The 19,269-nt window shown below is 61.6% G+C and overlaps 1 protein-coding gene across 2 annotated transcripts; it reads left to right on the forward strand.

The window, feature by feature from the left end:
• Positions 1-244: 244 nt before the first annotated feature.
• On the forward strand, positions 245-18,702 carry SEPTIN3 (septin 3). Of its 2 annotated transcripts, none has more exons than XM_055141440.1 (11): positions 245-387; positions 4,761-4,946; positions 7,490-7,618; positions 8,311-8,392; positions 9,067-9,204; positions 10,214-10,331; positions 11,413-11,508; positions 13,315-13,414; positions 15,195-15,246; positions 15,518-15,611; positions 17,414-18,702. In XM_055141440.1, the coding sequence occupies exons 1-11, from the start codon at positions 378-380 to the stop codon at positions 17,477-17,479; spliced, it is 1,071 nt and encodes a 356-aa protein (XP_054997415.1). In that variant the 5' UTR covers positions 245-377; the 3' UTR covers positions 17,480-18,702. The 2 variants fall into 2 exon arrangements, with proteins under 2 accessions (XP_054997415.1, XP_054997416.1); XM_055141441.1 differs by having other exon boundaries at positions 13,318-13,414.
• Positions 18,703-19,269: the final 567 nt, after the last annotated feature.

Raw genomic sequence — 19,269 nt, forward strand, 5'->3', positions numbered from 1 at the left:
GCAGGCGGGGGCGCACCGGGCCGGAGACGCGTGCACCTTGCGGGCTGCACCCCGGCGCGTCCCCGGGCCCGGGCCCGCTCCCGCGTGCTGCCGTGCGGGCGTGCGTGCGGGCGCCGCGGGAGGGAGGGGGAGGGGCGCTCGCGGGCGCGCGGGTCACGTGGTGCGGGTGGCAGCGGCGGCGGCGGCGGCGGCGGCGGCGGGGCGCGCGGGCAGGGGCAGCGGCGCGAGCGAGACGAGGCCAGTCCCGGGGCGGGCAGCGGCGAGGGGCGAGGCCCGGCTGCGGGGGCCGCTCGGGCCCGAACGAGCCCGCGCCGCGCTCAGCCCGGCAGCCCCGCGCCCTGAGCATCTCCCGGAGGCGCGGAGACAAAGGAGGATTCATGTCCAAAGGTAGGGGCGGCGGGGGCGGCGGGCCCAGGTGCCCCCCGGGGACGGGCGCAGCCCACGCGCGCCGCCCCGCGCTGCGGGCAGCCGGACGCGCGCCGAACGCCCCACGCCGGGCGCACGCGAGCGGGACGCGCGCAGGTATCGGGGCCACCCGGGCCCCGGCACCCCGCGCGCACGGGGACCCCCTCCCCCCGCTCGCCCGGGCCACCGAGCCAGCCAGGCTCCGGCGGGCGGTGGTCTCCCAGGGAAACCCGCCGGCCTCCAGCGCTGGGAGGGGACGGGGGTGTCCCAGAGCCCTTTGCTCCTGCGGATGGGAAAGGGCTGAGCTGTCTTTTGTGATCCCCTTTCTAAGAGCCGGGCTGGCGCCTAGCGTGTGTGTGTGTGTGTGTGTGTGTGTGTGTGTGTGTGTCTGTCTGTCTGTCTGTCTGTCTGTCTGGGAGTAGGTCCTGCGCAGGAAAGAAGCGCCACCCCCAGCCCCCCAGCCCCCAGGACAGGTGCTGCACTGGAAGATCCCTGTGGCTTCCTTCCCACAGAGGGGTGGGGTCCCCCCACCAGACAAAGCCGGGCTGGGGGCGCTGGCTCCTTGCCTGAGCGGGGGTTGGGGGCGATCTTGTATCTGTGGGGGCAACAGCCAGAACTGAGCCAGGTGGATAGGCCTCTCCGTGGGCTGCTGAGGACCTAGAGTCTAAGGGGGCCTCCAGGACCCTGTGGGGGCTGTGATCCCACGATGAGCCCGCCCCCCCTCCCAACCACCATGCCGTGGACATCTGTGGACTAGCAGGGTTGGTCTCCAGTGTCCCCACTGTGGGCTGGAGGTCAGCAGCCCTGCCGGGAACCGGTATCCGAGGGAGGAGCGAGGGGGTCACCATCTGCTCATTCATTCTCAAGCTCAGCCATCATTCATTCATTCATTCATTCGCTTGCTGAGTGCCACCCTGGAGCACGGAGGTGGGTAGGACACACCCCCGGCCGGCAGAGGGTTCGAACACCTGCTCAGGGCCAGGTAAATGATGTCCGTCCCTTTGGGTAACTCCCACAGCTCCTGCGAGAGTGGGGGCCAGGCCCCATCTTCCTTCCGGGCAAAGCGAGGCACACAGAGGTCACCCCCCTGAGGTTGGCCTGCAGGGGCCAGCAGGGCCATGGACGCAGAGGCTGGAACTACAGAATTTGGGCCTGGATGTCTTCGTATGTGTCAGGGAGCCTCGCTGGGTGGCTCAGCCGTGTCTGGACTCCAGTGCCCCTGGCACAGGTCTGGGGTGTGAGAGGAGGTTTCCACTGGACAGCAGACAGGATGCCCTGGCCTGTCTGGAGTTCGTGGAGGACGGAAGAAATGAATGAATGAATGAATGAGTGAGGACCAAGGGACTCTGGGGGCCTAGGCAGCCCCGCAGGGCATTCCTGATTGGGGCAAGAGGTGGGGGTGGCGGCCCAGCGGGCCCCCAGTGGCCACCCTCCTCATGGTCAGCGGTGGTGGCGGGCATGTGGCTGGCAGGTGATGGTCGAGGCTGTGCCAGCCGGTGTGCAGAGCGGGGGCAGGTGGCGTTCTTGCTGCTGCATCACAAATGGGCTCCGCCACGTCTGGGGGCTGCGCGGGTCACCTTTGGGCAGCTGCTGAAGACAGGCCAGGCCGAGTGGGCCGTGGTCCCGGTGAAGACACACTGTTGATTCTTCACTTACCTGGGGGGCTGGCCACGTGGCACGTGGGGAGCCAGGCCTGGCTGTGCGGGCACGATGGTTCCGTGCCTGAGGCGGGCGAGGTGGAGCTCAGGGCCCAGGCAGTGCCGGGATGGGACTCAGGGCCTCATGCGCGCCAGGCATGCGCTCGAGACCTTGGTCCCATCTGCTCCCCCTTGGGAGCCAGAGTGCTGGCACAGCAGGGAGGGCGTTTGCTTCGCGTACAGCTGACCCTGGTGCGATCCTCAGCAGCCCATATGGTCCCCTCAGCACCGCCAGGAGTCACACACAGAGCCTGAGCACAGAGTCAGGAGTCGACCCTGAGCACCGCTGGGCATGGCCCCAAAACAAACCAGAGAAGACTTACAGCTGTCCCCATAGCCGAATGGACGGAGGGGCCGGAGCGATAGCCCAGCGGGGAGGGTGTTTGCCTTGCACTCGGCCAACTTGAGCTTCATCCCCGGCATCCCATAGGGTCCCCCGAGCACCGCCAGGAGTCATCCCTGAGTGCAGAGCCAGGAGGAACCCCTGAGCATCGCTTGGTGTGACCCAAATAGCAAAAAAAGTAAATGGACTTGATTTCCCAGGCCTTGAAGCTGCTGAGACTCTGCCCGCAGGCCAGTTGTTGGCCTGTGTCCGCGCTGTGGAGACTGCACGGACTCTGCTCTAAGAGGGGAAGGAGGAGAAGGGCCCAGCTGCCGGAGCAGCTGCGTGGGGACCCTGGGCGCCGTGCAGGTGTGCCGGGTGCAGGGCAGCGAGCCGGGCCGCCTGGAGGCAGCTGCGGCAGAGCTGGGTCCATCTTGCTGCCGGCTGGAGCCTCGGGCTGCCGGCAGCTTCCCGGGGAGCCGGAGGGAGCCGTGCCAGGCTCCTCGGAGCTCCCGGGGCCTGTCAGGATGGGCAGAGCCTGGAGGAGCAGGGGGAAAGGTTTCCCGCTGGCGCGGTGGAGGAAGGTCCAGGAACAGACTCCTGCCTGGCTCAGGGGGTACAGGAGCGAGGCGATCCCGCCCCTTCTCCCTCTCGCCCATCCGATGCCCGGTGCGTCCCCCTCAGAGCCAAGTCTCTGCAGGGGTCCAGGGTGGCCAGGCCCGAAGGGTCCCTGTGAGAGTGCGGGGCTCAGGAGCATCGGGGTCACCCCTCCCCACTGCAGTCCGCGTGTGCTCTGGCCTCGCACCTCCTCCTGGGGAACCCGAACTGGGCAGGAGCCAGTGGGTTCCTGTGTGGCCCTTGGGGAGCTTCCAGGCACCATCTGTGGGGGCGTGGGCGGGGGAGGAGGAATCAGGCTCCCAGCAGGGGGTCCCCATCCTCCCTCCCCCACGCTCCAAAGGAGCAGGGCCACTTTCTTTTTCTTTTTATTTCTTTTTAAAATTTTTTTGCTGTTTTGGGCCACATCCAGGGGTGCTCAGGGGTTACTCCTGATTCAGGAATTACTTCTGGCTGTACTTGGGGGACCCTAAGTGATGCTGGGGATCGAACCTGGGTCAGCTGTGTGCAAGGCAAATGCCTTCCCCGCTGTCCAAGGCCCTGGGCAGGGCTACAGTCCATGTCACACACACCCCGTTTTCTGCCCCGTCCAGGGGACACTTTCCTCACCTTCCCCTCCTTCACGCTCCTGGCACCATTTTTGTTGCTTCCTTGTTGAGTCATTTCCGGCCTTGCTGGGGGACGGTGCCATGGTGGGGATGGAGCCTGGGGCCCGGCCAGTGGGTGCGTGCCTTCACCCCTTTGAGCCCCTGCTCCCACCCATCATGCTCTTCCTGTGTGCCTCAAGGGGTGACATTTTCCTGCTGCAGATGAGTACTGGTGAGGCTGGTGAGGCCAGTGGCTGGCTCTCCTCAGGCACAGACCGCCCCCCCACCCCCACAGAGGGGACACTGAGGCCAGGGACCCAGGAGGGAGGGGTGTGGCCCTGCTTGCACCTAAACGACAAAGCCAGGGAGGACAGTGCCCAGTGGTCCCTAGACGGCCGCTTCTAGAAGGCCTTTGGCTTTCTTTGGAAGGAGGGACCCAGTGTAGCTGTCACAGACTGGGGGCTCTGCAGGAGGGGGCAGCGGGTGCCTGTGCAAATGTGCTTCTGTCGCCCGTCAAAGTCGGGGCGGCTCCTGCCAGCATCTAGGAGAGCCAGGGGCGCCCTCGACGTCACACCATACACAGGACAGATCCACTCATCACTCTGGACCCCAGATGTCACCATGTCCTGTGGGGGGGGGCATGGGGAAAATGCCCAATCAGACCTCCAGACACAGTGACCCGCAGACACAGTGACCCTCACACAGTGTCCCGCACACAGTGACCCGCACACAGTGACCTGCAGACACAGTGACCCGCACACAGTGACCCGCACACAGTGACCTGCAGACACAGTGACCCGCACACAGTGACCCGCACACAGTGACCTGCAGACACAGTGACCTGCACATAGGGACCCGCAGACACAGTGACCCACACATAGTGACCCGCAGACACAGTGATCCGCTCACAGTGACCTGCAGGCACAGTGACCCGCACAAGGTGACCCACACACGGTGACCCACACACAGTGACCCGCAGACACAGTGACCCGCAGGCCAGTGCTTGGGGCCCTCTAAGTACACTGGTGAATGTCCCTCCCGCCGTGTCCCGCAGCTTCCTGGGCCAGTCGCGGGGTCCCTCCGGTGCCCGTACCAGGTGCTGCCTGCAGCCCGCCCCCCACTGTGGCTCTGCAGGGCTCTCGGACGCAGCCATGTCAGAGCTGGTGCCTGAGCCCAGGCCGAAGCCGGCAGTGCCCATGAAGCCCGTGAACGTCAGCGTCAACTCCAGCCTGCTGGGCTACGTGGGCATTGACACCATCATCGAGCAGATGCGCAAGAAGACCATGAAGACAGGCTTCGACTTCAACGTCATGGTCGTGGGTACGGGCGCCCGGGGGCCCGGGGCGGGGGGCGGGCACCAAGGGTGGCCTCGCTTCAGTGCTCACTGTGTCAGGCCTGACCTCAGCGCCGGGGGGAGGGAATCCCCAGGCGCCTCTCCCACCACCTGCTTTCAAGAATCTGGTCTGGGGGAGCATCAGGGTCCTTCCCTCAGCCTTTTTTTTTAAATTTTTTTATTTTTTGGTTTTTGGGTCACACCCGGCGATGCACAGGGGTTACTCCTGGCTCTTCACTCAGGAATTACCCCTGGCGGTGCTCAGGGGACCATATGGGATGCTGGGATTAGAACCCAGGTCGGCCGCGTGCAAGGCAAACGCCCTACCCGCTGTGCTATTGCTCCAGCCCCCCTTTTTTTTTTTTAATGTAGGAGCACTGCTGTTTACTCAGCCATGGAGTAAGCTGAGGGAATTCCTCCCCCCGTCCTTATGAGCAAAGGGCAAGGAAGGACGTCTGACCTTTTTCTTTTTCTTTTTTGGGTCACACCGGTGATGCTCAGGGGTCACTCCTGGCTCTGCACTCAGGAATTACCCCTGGCGGTGCTCAGGGGACCCTATGGGATGCTGGGAATCGAACCCAGCTCAGCCGCGTGCAAGGCAAACGTCCCCCCCCACCCCCGCTGTGCTATTGCCCCGGCCCCGGGTGTCTGATCTTTCGGGGGCACTTTTCAAGTTAGGATTTTCGGGACCTCGGTCACTGCAGTGTCCTGAGTTGTGGAACATAACGGCAGGACACGGTCCCTCGGTGGTCAAACCCACACCTGGCCCATGTCATCGCCCCTGTGTCGTCAGCCCTGAGCTTCGTCACCGCTTCTGTCAGCTTTCCTTTGTGCGGGCCCCGGGAGTCTGCCCTCTCCTCCCCGTGCTGGGAACAGGGTCTCTGCCCCGGCGTCAGCGTGAGGGTCCCCCGGGAGCCCCGGCGGCTCTGCGCCGTCCACTTCCTTCTTGGGGCCTCCTGCCGTTTTGCTCTCTACCCCGTGGAGGCCCAGGCTTGCTCCTGGCGGTGTGTGTGGGGCCGTAGGGTGCTGGGTATCCTGGTAGCGCCGGCCCACTGAGCCACCGCTCTGGACCGTAGGTGCAAATCTCTCACGCCAGGTAGCGGGAGCGAGTTCTCTCCTTCCTCTGGGACTTCGATCCTTCATCCTTCAGACCCCTTTGTCCAGCCTCCAGACTCCTCCCAGTGCCCAGTCCACTGAAGACCCTTCATGAGTCTCCGGTTTTGCTCCACCTGAGTGGCCTCATCCCCCCAGCCTTTGCACACACTGTTCCACAGACACACACACACACACACACACACCCTGCCAGCTTCTCCAGGTCCTCACATCTCCTCCACCTGACCCAGCGGGTCTGCACCGCCCTTACCAGGCACGGTTTGCTGGGCTCTTTCTCCCCCCCGCAGCCTTTGCACATGCTGTTTCACAGACACACACACACAGACACAGACAGACAGACAGACAGACACACACACACACAGACACACACACACACACCCTGCCAGCTTCTCCAGGTCTTCGCATCTCCTCCACCTGACCCAGCTCCTGAGAGTGAAGGTGACCCCGCTCGGGGCCCACACGTGTCCTACTGCCCCCATTTCAGGGGAAAAAAAAGAGAAAGATTCTGCTCCCTGCTGGGAATCCACCTCCGTTCAGTGTACGGACAGGAAGTGTTCCCCAGCCACACCACTGGCCACTGCCCCCGTCTTTCCAATGCCCCCCCGGAGGGACAGTGTCCCCCCACTTTGGCAAAGGCTGCTGGAGCAGCTTTTAGCCTTTCTTGCATGTGTTGGGGTGGGGGGCTCCTTGGCAAGCCTGGTTGTGGGCTGCCTTGGGGACCCAGTGGAGTCCCGGCCCCGTTTCCAGTGTGGAACTTCTGGGAACACAAGCTCTGGCGGAGCCAGCAGAGACATTGACACCCATGGAGTAGGGGTGGGTGGGGGCGGCCCTGCCTGCCCTCTTGGGCATTCCCCTCTCTAGCCCACTCCAGTGGGGTCCGTCATCACGGTGGGGTGCTTGGATACCACTAAGGGCAGGAGGCAAAACAGTGGCGCTAGGGGCTGGGATAGCACAGCGGGTAGGACGTTTGCCTTGCACGCGGCCAACCTGGGTTCGATTCCCAGCATCCCATATGGTCCTCCAAGCACCTCCAGGAGTAATTCCTGATTGCAGAGACAGGAGTAACCCCTGTGCATCACCGGGTGTGACCCCCCCCAAAAAAAAGCAAGACAGTGGCATTCTTCATGCTGTGATAAAGATGGGAAACTTCAGCTCTTCAGCTAGACACACACACACACACACACACACACACACACACATTTCACTGGGCAGCGAGATGGGGTCCTCCCCACAAATCCTGGGCTCCACACGGACGGACTGGGTTTCCCAGACCTTGGGCATCGAGAAGCCAATTGCGCCATCCCGTGATGGTGATCACAGCTCCAGAGTTCTGGGGGCAGGGGGGTTTGGGGGGTCGGGGAGAGCACGAGGCTCAGAGCTGGACCCGACCAGGCCTTCTCACCCCCGCCTTGCGCAGGTCAGAGCGGGCTGGGCAAGTCGACGCTGGTGAACACGCTCTTCAAATCCCAGGTGAGCCGCAAGGCCTCCAGCTGGAACCGAGAGGAGAAGATCCCCAAGACGGTGGAGATCAAAGCAGTGGGGCACGGTGCGGCGCAGGGCGCGGACAGGGCTGTGGGGTGCAGTGCAGCGCGGGCAGGGGTGTGGTGAGGCAGGGGCGCGGGATGAGGGGCAGGGCGGTGGGCAGGGGCGTGCTGAGGCTCAGGCAGGGATGCGGGGCGTGGGCACACAGTTGGGGAGGGGCATGTGCAGGGGTTTGGGCTGGGCAGGGATGTGGGGCGGGGCAGGGATGCGGGGCGGGGCAGGGATGCGGGGGCGGGGCCCGGCAGGGATCTGGGGGTGGGGCCGGGCAGGGATGCGGGGTGCAGGCGCACAGACTTGGGGCGGGGCACGTGCAGAGGCTCTCACCAGCGAGGCGAGTTGACGCCTCCTCTGAGCCGGATGGTGTGGGGACGGGCGGTGGGTGCGACAGTGCAGCGGGCAGGGTGCTTGCCTTCAGGTGGCCAGCCCTGGCCGATCCCCGACACCCCATATGGTGCCCCGGGCCCTGCCAGGAGTGATCCCTGAGGACAGCCAGGTGTGGCTTACAAAACGCCCCCCAGAACAACAAAAATACAGGGGGACCGCGTTGCGGATGTGGCTACCTGGGTACCCGAAACCGGGAAGGGGGTGGGACTCGGGAAGGCTCTGGGGCTGCCTTTCCCGAGGGTGGGGCCCCGGGCACCCCGGCTGGCCCGCCGGGTGACGCCCCCTCCCCGGGTGCTGTGTCCCGCCCCCCAGTGATAGAGGAAGGCGGCGTCAAGATGAAGCTCACGGTCGTGGATACACCGGGCTTTGGGGACCAGATCAACAACGAGAACTGGTATGTGTTTGCCGCAGGTCAGGAGGGCAGAGGCCCACGTGGGCCCCGTGTGTGGCTGGGGGGGGGGGGACAGAGCTGAGGGGCCTGGGGGAGTCCTGGAGGCGGGGCATAGGGCATGGACCACTGAGAAGGGCCAGTCTTTTTTTTTTTTACTTTACTTTTCAATTTAATTTTTTGGGAAAAGGCCGGTCTTGTCTCTCACGGCAGCCCATGTCCGTGGCTGGCAGCAGGGGCAGTGGTGGAATTGGCACAACGGTATACAGATGGAAGGTTCTAGACTGAAGTGTTCCCCCAGGCAAGGGTGGAGTTCTTTGTGCTTTGGGGAGGGAGCTGGGGTGCCCCCCACACGGACAGCTAGGGGAGATGACCCTCTGCCTCGTGTGTGTGTGTGTGTGCGTGTGTGTGTGCGTGTGTGTGTGTGTGTGTGTCCCTCACAGAGGAAGGTCAGTTGTTGTGGTAATTGGGGGTTGTCCTGCGAGCCGTCTAGCACTTTCCATGGGCTGCTCTGCGTAGCCCTCGAGGCCTTCCTGCAGGCGTCCTCATTTCAGGAGAAACAGCCTGGAGGAACGGGCAGGGTGGGGGCCTGGGGTCAGCTGTCCCGGAGGGTCCTGAAGGTGGGGGGCGGGCAGGGCAGGGCGCTCCGGCCCTCCATGCCCGCCCGCCCTGCCCCGCAGCTGGGAGCCCATCGAGAAGTACATCAACGAGCAGTACGAGAAGTTCCTGAAGGAGGAGGTGAACATCGCCCGGAAGAAACGCATCCCCGACACGCGCGTGCACTGCTGCCTCTACTTCATCTCGCCCACCGGACACTCGTACGTGCCCCAGTGCTGCGGGGGTGTCCCCGGTGGTTCCTCTCCTGCACTGGACACTCGTCTGTAGCCCCGAGTGCTGTGGGGGGTGTCCCTGGGCTCATCACCCCCACCGGACACTCATATGTACCCCCCAAGTGCTGTGGGGGTGTCGTCCCCAAGGCTTGTCCCTGCAATGGACACTCGGATGGACCCCTCAGTGCTGTCCCCAGGGCTCATCTGCGCTGGCCCTGCTGAGACCTGGGCTCAGCCCGGGAGGCCAAGATGGGCCGGGGCAGGCAGCCAGGACCTGTCTTGGCACTGTCGCACAGTGATGCTTCAGGAAAAGTGCTCAGTGTGTGCCGGAGGCTCCCGGGCACTGTCGATGCCTGTTCGGGGTGGGCGTGGCACAGGCTGGTGCTCGGGGACACGCTGTGGGTAGCTGGTGGGCAACCAAGGCCCCTGGGCATCGTGGAGCAGGGTGCAGACTGGCAGCGGCGGGAGGGGTGATGGGGGGTGGGCCGAGCAATAGGGCAGACAGTGAAGACATCGGGTGACCTGGGTGGGCGTGGGGGGGGCTGCCAGGCCAGGGCTCACATCTAGAGAAGATGAAGATGTAGGCAAGACCCCCCGCCCAGCACTGGAGAAACCCGCACCCCAGTGGGCGTCTGATGGAGGGGCCGAGAGACTTGACAGAAAGGTTCACTTTCTCCCTCACCACCACGATTGGGGTCCCAGAACCCTGGGAAGGGGACAGGGATCTCCAAGATGCCCGAGCAGAGAGTTGAACAGTCCCGCCGAGATGCCGTCCCCAGGAGAAAGACACCAGCAGGCAAAGGCATCTGGGCGGGTCTCGGGGAGCGGCTGAAGGGACCAAGCAGTACCCGGGCTGGAAAGGAGGCCCTGGGTGGGTGGGGGTGGGCAGTGGGGGACACAAGGAGGGCAGGTGAGAGGAGGTGGGGCCTGGCAGGAGAGGAAGCGTCTGCTGCTGGGGTTGGGGGTGGCGCCGACAGCCCACACTCCGTGCCCCCAGCCTGCGACCGCTGGACCTGGAGTTCATGAAGCACCTCAGCAAAGTCGTGAACATCATCCCGGTCATCGCCAAGGCCGACACCATGACGCTGGAGGAGAAGTCAGAATTCAAGCAGAGGGTGAGACCCCGCCCGCCCCCGCCCCTCCCCATGCAGCCCTGAGCGGGGCTGAGGGCGCCGTGGCTGAGGACCGAAGGCCAAGGTGGGGACCTTCCTCCCTGCCGCCCACATACCCTGACACCAGGACTGGGAGACGGTGCCGTTAGGTTGCCTGATGGGACTGACCACCTGATAGACCTTAGTGGAATGTTCTAGAAGTCCTCCCTGCGCAGGAACCACTGGGGAGGGAGATGCAAGATCAGGAGACAGGCCAGCTACTGCCTCTGAAACGCTTAGAAGTCAGGGGCTGGACCATAGCACAGTGAGCTGGGCTTTTTAAAAAAATTTTTGCCTTGTATGCAACTGACCTGGATTCAATCCCCAACACCCCGTAGGGGCCCCCCGAGCACTGCCAGGAATGAGCCCTGAGCACTGCTGTGTATGGCCCTAAAACTACAATAGCTGGTCAAGCCTGGCGTGACTGAGGCCCCCGTTTGCTCCCGGCACCGCCGGGCAGAGCATGGAACTGTCAGGCCTGCACAGCCGGGCCGAGAATCCCTGGGGACTGCCCCGTGCCCCTGAGCAATGCTTGGGATTCCTCCCTCCAAAAGGGTTGGAGCGATAGCACAGTGGGGAGGGCATTTGCCTTGCACACAACTGAACCAGGTTCGAACCTGGCATCTCATATGGTCCTGCAAGCACCACCAGGAGTATTTCCTGAGTGCAGAGGCAGGAGTAACCCCTGAGCATAACTGGGTGTGACCCAAAAAGAAAAAAAAAAAGGCAGCTAACCCAGAGACAGTCAAGTAGAGCAGCGCTGGGGCGGTCCTGGACGGCTTCCTGGAGGAAGCAGGATTTCAGGCTAGAGAGAGGAGTGGTGGGTGTTGGGCTCCCTGCAAATGGGAGGGTGGGTGGGACAGGGGGATGTCACGAGTTTTGCTCCCGGCAGTGTGCTGGTTGTCACCTCAGGCAGCGGGTGAGGCTGTGTTGCCTTGTGCCAGGGTACAAATTCCAGAGGGACCCCACCACCTCGGGGCCACACGGGTGCAGGTGCCCCCCAACCCCCCCTCAGCTCTTGCACACCTCCTGCCCCTCCCGCCAGGTCCGCAAGGAGCTCGAGGTCAACGGCATCGAGTTCTATCCCCAGAAGGAATTCGACGAGGACCTGGAGGACAAGACGGAGAATGACAAAATTCGGGTGGGTGCGAATCTCGGCTCCTCGGAGCCCCCTCAGGCCTCCCTGGTCACCCTGGGAGGGCCATCGAGTACCCCGTCTCCCCCCCGACCCCGCCCTTCACCTGCTTCCCACCCCGCAGCCTCAAGGTAGCCCCCTAGAGTTGGGGTTTCAGGGGATCTGGCTGGGAAATCACCTGATTTCTGTGTTCATTCTTTTGGGGGCCACACCTGGTGACGCTCAGGGCGGACTCCTGGCTCTGCACTGGGGAATCACTCCTGCCGGTGCTCACGGGACCAGAATGGGGTGCCGGGATCGAACCTGGGCCAGCTGCAGAGGGCTTCCGCCACCTGGCTGGGAAGTCGAGCTCTTTCTCTCTTTCTCAGTTCTGACCTTCTGCAGTCTGCTTTGGCATCAGAACCCCAGTTCTGTTCGGGACTTTCCTCTAAGCTTAGCGTCACCTGGCACGCACGTTCTCACTGTTTTGGGCCGTTCCCTCCATGGAGGAGCCAGCGTTACTCTGGGGGCTCACACTGGGCGGGGCCTCACACAGATTGTAGCACCAACATCAACGTGTTACTCTCAGTGACAGCTTCTTCCCTGGTCATAGTATGGGAAGAGTAGGAATGAAGAAATCATTAAACGAGGAGCTCATCTAAAATTTATTTAAAACTTATTTTAATTTGATCCAGGTATTGGGTTAAAGTCATGCAGAACATACTTATCCTAGTCCTTGAACACAGCTGGAGGCCAGACCTCTTTCTTTAAGCCTAAACCCAGTCCTTTTTGCCAGAGCAGCTCCCCTTTATCCAGCCTTTCTGAAACACTAATTCTAAGGGAAGCAGCACCTACACACTGGTCACCCGGCGCCTCTGCTGCTGCTGGACAGCAAATTGAACCACTATTAAGAACTTGTTGGGGGGCTGGAGCGATAGCACAGCGGGGAGGGTGTTTGCCTTGCACACGTTCGACCTGGGTTCGGTTCCCAGCATCTCATATGGTCCCCTGAGCACCGCCAGGGGTAATTCCTGAGTGCAGAGCCTGGAGTGACCCCTGTGCCTCACCGGGTGTGACCCAAAAAGCAAAAAAGAAAAAAAGAACTTGTTGGGCTAGAGCGATAGCACAGTGGGGTGTTTGCCTTGCATGCAGTGGACCCAGGTTGGATCCCTGGCATCCCATAAGGTCCCCCTGATCTTCCAGGAATAATTCCTGAGTGCAGAGCCAGGAGTAACCCCTGAGCATTGCCAGGTGTGACCCAAACAACTCCCCCCACCACCAGAGAGAGAGAGAGAGAGAGAGGAGAGAACGAATTTGTTACAGAGGCTTGAGAGATAGGACAGGGTGGTTAAGGCACTTGCCTAGGATGTGACCAACTCCAGTCCCCACCCCCCCAGGCACTCACTCCTATGGTCCGCTGAGTACAGATTTAGGAGTAAATCCTGAGCATCACCAGGTGTGGCCCAACCCCTCTGCCCCCACAGATAAAAGAATGTAAAAACTGGAGAAGAAAAAAACAAACCTCATGCAGGTGAGGCAGATAGATAGAGGAGCACAGGCGGGGGTGAGCCGCAGCCCCACTGCTGGGGCAGAGAAGCCGGTGCCCACCGGAAGTGGGTGTGTTGAAGCTTGAGCGCTCAGGTGAGAGGCTCTGCTGGGTGGCTTGATGGGGTTGGCAGTAGAGAGCGGTGGTCCCCAGGGGTGTCCGTGGTACAGCTCTCTCTTAACATTCTTCCCCGATCAAACCGAACCTGTCAAAGCGGTGGCAGAAGCGTGGCCCAGCCGTCGGCGCCAGAGGTCAGGGCCGGCGCCTGACTGGTGTCTGCCCTCCAGCAGGAGAGCATGCCCTTTGCCGTGGTGGGGAGTGACAAGGAGTACCAAGTGAACGGCAAGCGCGTGCTCGGCAGGAAGACCCCCTGGGGAATCATTGAAGGTAACTGGATCTGCAGCTACTGGCCATGAATGATGCTTATGTAGCTGTTTAGCGGCTGGAGAACGGTAGAAATGAAATGCACTGGCCGGCGGGGGGGGCCGTCCAGAGTTTACAGTTTAATCTGAGAAGCCGAGAACCCTGGCAGGAAGCTCTGGGTCCACCCCGGCACCGACTCGGTGGTGGGGGGTGGGGGTGTCAGATACTTCCCGTGGTGGGACAGCTCAGGGCCCAGGGAGCGGCTGTCCCCAGAAGCGCGTGTGCCTGTAGGAGTTGTGGTGGCCGAGTCTAAGGATTCTGATGGTTTTCAGAGAATGGCTTTGGCACCTGCTCCCAAGGCAGCCGGATCTCGGCTTAAGGGCCCTGCGGGAGCCACTGACTTCCTAGCGGTGGTCCTTGGAGTTCAGACTCCGATTTGGTTTCCTGTCCACCAAGAGTGGTGCCAGGCAGGGGACAGCCTGGCTACCCCGGCCGACTCGGTGATTTTGACTCTACTCCCAGGCCCACGCCATCGTATTGGGTTATTTCTCTCCCGATTCATGAGAATTTGTTTTTCAGTCTCTTGCGGTGTTGGGGGCTACACCCGGGTCTCACGCATACTAGGCACCAGGCACGCGCTCTGCCCCTGAGCTGCACAGGAGGACGAGGGAGCCTCTTTACAAAAATAGCGTTTTGTCATCGTCATCTAGTTCTTGACTTGAAATTATTTATGAGACTGTCTGTTCTGTCCATTAAGCCTGGAGGGCTCCCGTCTTCCTCTTTCTCTGCTGCTCCCACAGTGGTTGGCAAAGGACTTGCAAATAGTAGGTGCCTAATGGATGTGGAATGACACTTCTCCTGCAGCTTCCAATGGAAGGCTTGTCTAAAGGGAGACCACAGCAGGCTGAGGGCATATGCTTTGCATGTGAGATGCCTGGGTTCAATTCCTGAATGCTGCTGGGCCTGGCCAAAAAAAAAAAAAAATCAAACCACCCCCCCCCGCAATAAAATAAAAATGACTTATTTTCTACATTACAAAATTCAGACATTTAGAAATCTAATAGGCTTTTCGAAACAGATATCAGGCGGCTTTGCAGCAAGTAGCAGGGTCTGCAGAGCCGTGCAGGAAACAAGGGTTTTTTTTTTTTTTTTTTTTTTTTTTTTGCTTTTTGGGTCACACCCAGCGATGCTCAGGGGTTACTCCTGGCTTTGCACTCAGGAACTACTCCTGGCGGTGCTTGGGGGACCATATGGGATGCCGGGGATCGAACCCGGGTCGGCCGTGTGCAAGGCAAACGCCCTACCCGCTGTGCTATCGCTCCGGCCCCGGGTTTCTTTTTATCACCAGAAAGAGGGAGCGATATAAGGGTCGGGACCTAACGGATTGTTCTGGAACAGCCACCTTCCCTGTCGGGGAAGGGAGCAGGTCTTCCAGAGCAGCTGGACTCACTGGTGCTGATGTGGGAATTCCAAGTCGGTTTCGGATGACACGTCTGAGCTGGAAAGTGCCCTGGGATGAAGTGTTCATTCTGGAGTGAGGCCATTGCCTCCCGAACCCTCAGGCCCGGCTTGCAGACTCCCTCCCGCTCCCGTGAGAGGCCTCTGCAGGGTGGGGACAAGCAAAGTTTCCTGAGTGTGGATCAGGAAAAGCCAGAATCCCTATTTGCTGCCCGACTGTTTTGGGTGCCGCTAGGGCCACTTAGTACAGATGTGTTCCTGGATGCAGGCCAGCGGGTGAGCACGCCGCTGGGGGCAGGGGGGCGTGGGGTCTTCCGGGAGGGTCACCGCTTGGTTTTGTTCGCAGTGGAGAACCTCAGCCACTGTGAATTTGCCCTGCTTCGTGACTTCGTGATCCGGTAAGCTGCCCTCCCCCACAGGGCGGGCTTGTTGGGGCCCGGAGGCTCGCGGTCCACTTCCGGCTCCGGTCCCGGGCAGGAGGGGTGGAGGAAGTCCCAGAGGCTCTGGGGACGGGGCCCAGTCATGGGGGCTGTGGGCCTGGAAGGGGACCGACCGCCTCAGCTCTGTGGCCAGCCACTCACTGCCTCCCTGTCCCCCTCCCACCCCCCTGTCGTACTCTCCCCCACCTACCCGTACCTCCTCCCTCCCCTGCCACCTCTTGTCCTTCAGGACCCACCTCCAGGACCTCAAGGAAGTGACGCACAACATCCACTACGAGACCTACCGGGCCAAGAGGCTCAATGACAACGGAGGCCTCCCCCCGGTGAGCGCGGACACGGAGGCCAGCCACGACAGTAACCCCTGACCCCCTCCGTCCCGGCACACGCCCCCCCCCCCCAACCACACGGGGCATCCCACACACTGCCTCCCGCTCTCCTCTGTCCCGGGGGCCTGTCTGCTGTTTGTGGAGTGCCGTGTCCACTGCGTGTCTGTGTGTGCGCGTGTCTGTGTGTGCGTGTGCACGTGTGTCTGTGTGTGCAAGCGAGGCGCGTGGGTTGAGGTCTTCTCCCGGCCCTCCCGGGAAAGTTCTGTGTCACTTGGGTTCCCTGTGGCTGTCTGTGATCTGCCCTCTCTCCCCGTGTCCCGGAACAAGCGGTGGGCCTCTCTCAAGAGACCAGGGGGAACGTTTCCTTTCAACATGACAGGAGCACGGGACTCACCGGAAATTCATGTGCATCTCTGAGCTTGTCCCCAGGGAGACTCCGGAGCATTTGAGCTTGAAGCGTTCCTCTCCTTCTCTGGGAGGCTGAGGGTGGCCTGGGACACTAGGGACAGGCTGAAATTTCTGGGAGAGCAGAGGGCAGGCCAGTATGGACGGGAGCTCCACCCTTGGGCCCGTGTCCTGTCCAAAGGCTATCCCTGTCGCTGTCACTGCTGGCTGCGTGCCCCCCCCCCCCCCACCGCACCTTCCTGTCCCTGCCTCTCCTCCCTGCCTTTCTCATCCTGCCTCCTTCAGGGATAAGCAGCAGCATCTTCCTGTCTGTATCTGGGGGCTTACGCTCCCCCCGACTTCCAAACTTGATGGCAGCCGCCAGTCCAGAGGGAGGCTGGGAGGAGCGGAGCGGCAGGGAGGCCGGTGGACAGTGCCCACAGCCACGTGGACGCTGACCCTGGCCCAGAGCTGTCCGAGGTGCAGGGGGGCACGGGTGCCTGAGTTCTGCTCAGCCTTCTTCGCAGGCCTTCTGTTCTAGAACCGAGTAAAAGAAGGCTCAGAGCCCTCCCGAGTGGGCCTGGCCTGCAGTTCTTCTCCTGAAAGCTGCTTCCCGCTCGCACCTGCCCCCCCCACCCCCTGCACTCTGCTTCACTGCTATCTCCTCTTTGTGCTGAACTTAACCGCATTTCTGTCTGCCTGCCTGTCTCTGTGCATCTCCGACGCCCCCTCCTGAATCCCGCAGACATTCCCGACAGCCGCCTTGCAGCTGCTGCCTCCGCCCTCTATTTATGAATGCACATTTCCACACGCGCAACCTTGCCGCATTTCTACACAGATTCCTCCTCCTTTAGCCCATCAGGTGGCTGAAATCTGGGGCCGGGAAGCACCAAATGGTGCAGTTCACAATAACCCTGTCCCAGCCTTCTATTCTGACCCGGGTTCGCTCCTAGGAGTTCTTCTGGGCCTTTGGGAATCCCAGCGTTATAGTCAACTCATCACTCAGGTGCTAGGAAAAAGCCCAGGGTTCAGCAGACCAGGAGAAGGGGTTGGGTGACCAGACTGCCAGTGACCCTGAGCGCCTGTCTCCATCTGTGTTGAGGCTCTCGACACGGCATCCCCCAGAGCATCACACACACACACACACACACACACACACACACACACACACACACACACACACACAGAGGGCCCTGAGTCATGCAAGCGTTTCCACAGAATGGCCTGCCCCGGCCTCCACAGCCAGTTCAGGATGGAGACGGGCTAGACCCCCGCCCCCGACTCCAGGGCAGATTTCAGGGTGGGGGCAGGTGCTGGAGAGGCTGATCTCAGTCCCCCTGAAGCAACTGTCTTTCATGTCTCTGGCCAGCTGCTGACCTCCGTACCCTCAACCGTTCTCCCCCCCCCCCCCGCAGGGAGAAGGTCTCCTGGGCACTGTCCTTCCACCGGTGCCAGCCACCCCCTGCCCCACAGCTGAGTGAAGGCCCTTCCAAGCGCCGCTTCTCCTGCCACGCCTCGCGGCTGTTAGAGCTGCCGGCCGTGGCCTTCGGGGCGCTGAGGGGGGCCGCCCTCAGCAGGCGGCAGCGGCTGGCTGCCTCCCTAGGACACTTTGCTTCCTCCACGCTCCACGCCACCCTCTCCCTGTGGAATGGAGCTCTCGCCGCACTGCCCTCCATCGTGTGTCCGCCGGTCCCGGCCTGTCTGTGGGGTGAAAGAACTCACCAAGCGCTGCTTCTGCCCTTGCCACCCCATGCCAGCCACCTGTGACCACCTCCCAGGGAATGGCACGGCCCCCTCCCTGCTCGCTGCATGCGCCGCTCTTGGACCCCCTCAAGGGCCCAAGAAGGCAACCTTGCTTCTTGTCAGATTTGTGGACGTCAGCTGTGTGAGCCCCGCTGTGGAACAAGGGTGTCTCCTGCATTATCTAAAGCTTATTTGTCAGGATGGATCATTCCAGAAGGGGGAGCAAGGGCTAGGATTGCTTTTTTTTTTTTTTAACACACCTCACCCCATTTGGCCGTATAGTTTCACATCCTTTCTTACCCCACAAAGTAGCTACTTTGGAAGAGTGATTTCCCTGAAGAGACATTTCTGGAACTGACTTCCTTGTCCTCAGACTTTTAAGGAAAAAAAAAAAAAAAGGAGGGGAACTAAACACACACGCAGAAAATTCCAGAAGCCCACAAGATGTGAATTTGAGGAAGAAAAACTTACTCTTCTGTCCATGTAGCAATAAGAGGGAGCTCTTCCCAGCCACCCCTGGAGTAGTCCCACCCAGTTCATGTGAGTCATGAGTTAACTGCGCACAGTTGCCACTGTGGGCCAGTGGAAAGTCCCCCGCAGAGGGCAAAGCCCTCCATCAGATGCATGAATGTTCGCGAATGTGGCTGCCAGTCCCCCTTCACTGTGTCTTTATGAAACACCTCCCCTCCCCAACACCCCCCCATCTCCACCTGGACACAACTTGCTCAAAGGCTGGTGACTTGTGGGCCACTGACCTACCAACCAAGTCCTGTGGGAGCACGAGGCCCAAGCCTAGGGGATGCAGAACGACCCGTTTCTTCAACGTTGCCAGTCCCAGCCCACCTTTTGGTGACGCGATGATTCAAGTTCCCAACCAAGCCAACAAACATTCAAACTGGTTGTGTAAATGTTGCTAGATTTTCTGTGTTGTATAACTAAATGTTGCTGTTTGAACAGCCGCCTGGCCTGTGTCTTCTTTGGGGGTCCCGCAACCTCTCACCGACCCGTGGAGGGTGAGACAGAAACTGTCGAGGTGATGAGCAGCTGCCGCATGGTCCCCCCCCGACCCCCGAACGGGGAGCAACCCCCACTTGCGCCATAATCCCCGCCCACCCCTCCAGGCCACGCCCATCACGTGGTTGCAAGCCCCACCCCTTCCCATCCCAGGGTCCGCAGCAGGTGCCCGGAGCAAGCTGGCTGTGAATCAGAACCACACCGAGAGCCACGTGGGGGCTCAAATCCCTTGCGGCGACAGGTGCCTATGGGGGTGGCTGGGGCGTCGTTAGCCGGGGGGGGGGGGATAGGTGCTGAGCGGGAGGGTTCAGCCAATCAGGGCTCTTCCCGCCTTTTCTGCGGGTGTCCCGCTTGGCTCCGCCCCCATGGGCAGGGCGCCTGTGCGCACCTGCCTGGGGCTGTCTGAGGCGACTCTGGCAGAGGCAGGACTTTGCCGAGCGGGAAGGTCGGAACTGGACTCCCGGCGTCCCGGGAAGGGATGTGAGGCGCTGCCCACCCCCCCCCCCATACAAAG

The sequence above is a fragment of the Sorex araneus genome, chromosome 6 (assembly GCF_027595985.1).
Source record: "Sorex araneus isolate mSorAra2 chromosome 6, mSorAra2.pri, whole genome shotgun sequence".
Taxonomy (NCBI): Eukaryota; Metazoa; Chordata; class Mammalia; order Eulipotyphla; family Soricidae; genus Sorex; species Sorex araneus.

What these genes read in the sequence shown, in the direction of transcription:
- SEPTIN3 (XM_055141440.1), top strand. An exon ending in CAGATCAACAACGAGAACTG is followed by an intron (nt 8,393 to 9,066) that starts GTATGTGTTTGC and finishes CCTGCCCCGCAG; the next exon opens with CTGGGAGCCCATCGAGAAGT. An exon ending in CCCCTGGGGAATCATTGAAG is followed by an intron (nt 13,415 to 15,194) that starts GTAACTGGATCT and finishes TTTTGTTCGCAG; the next exon opens with TGGAGAACCTCAGCCACTGT.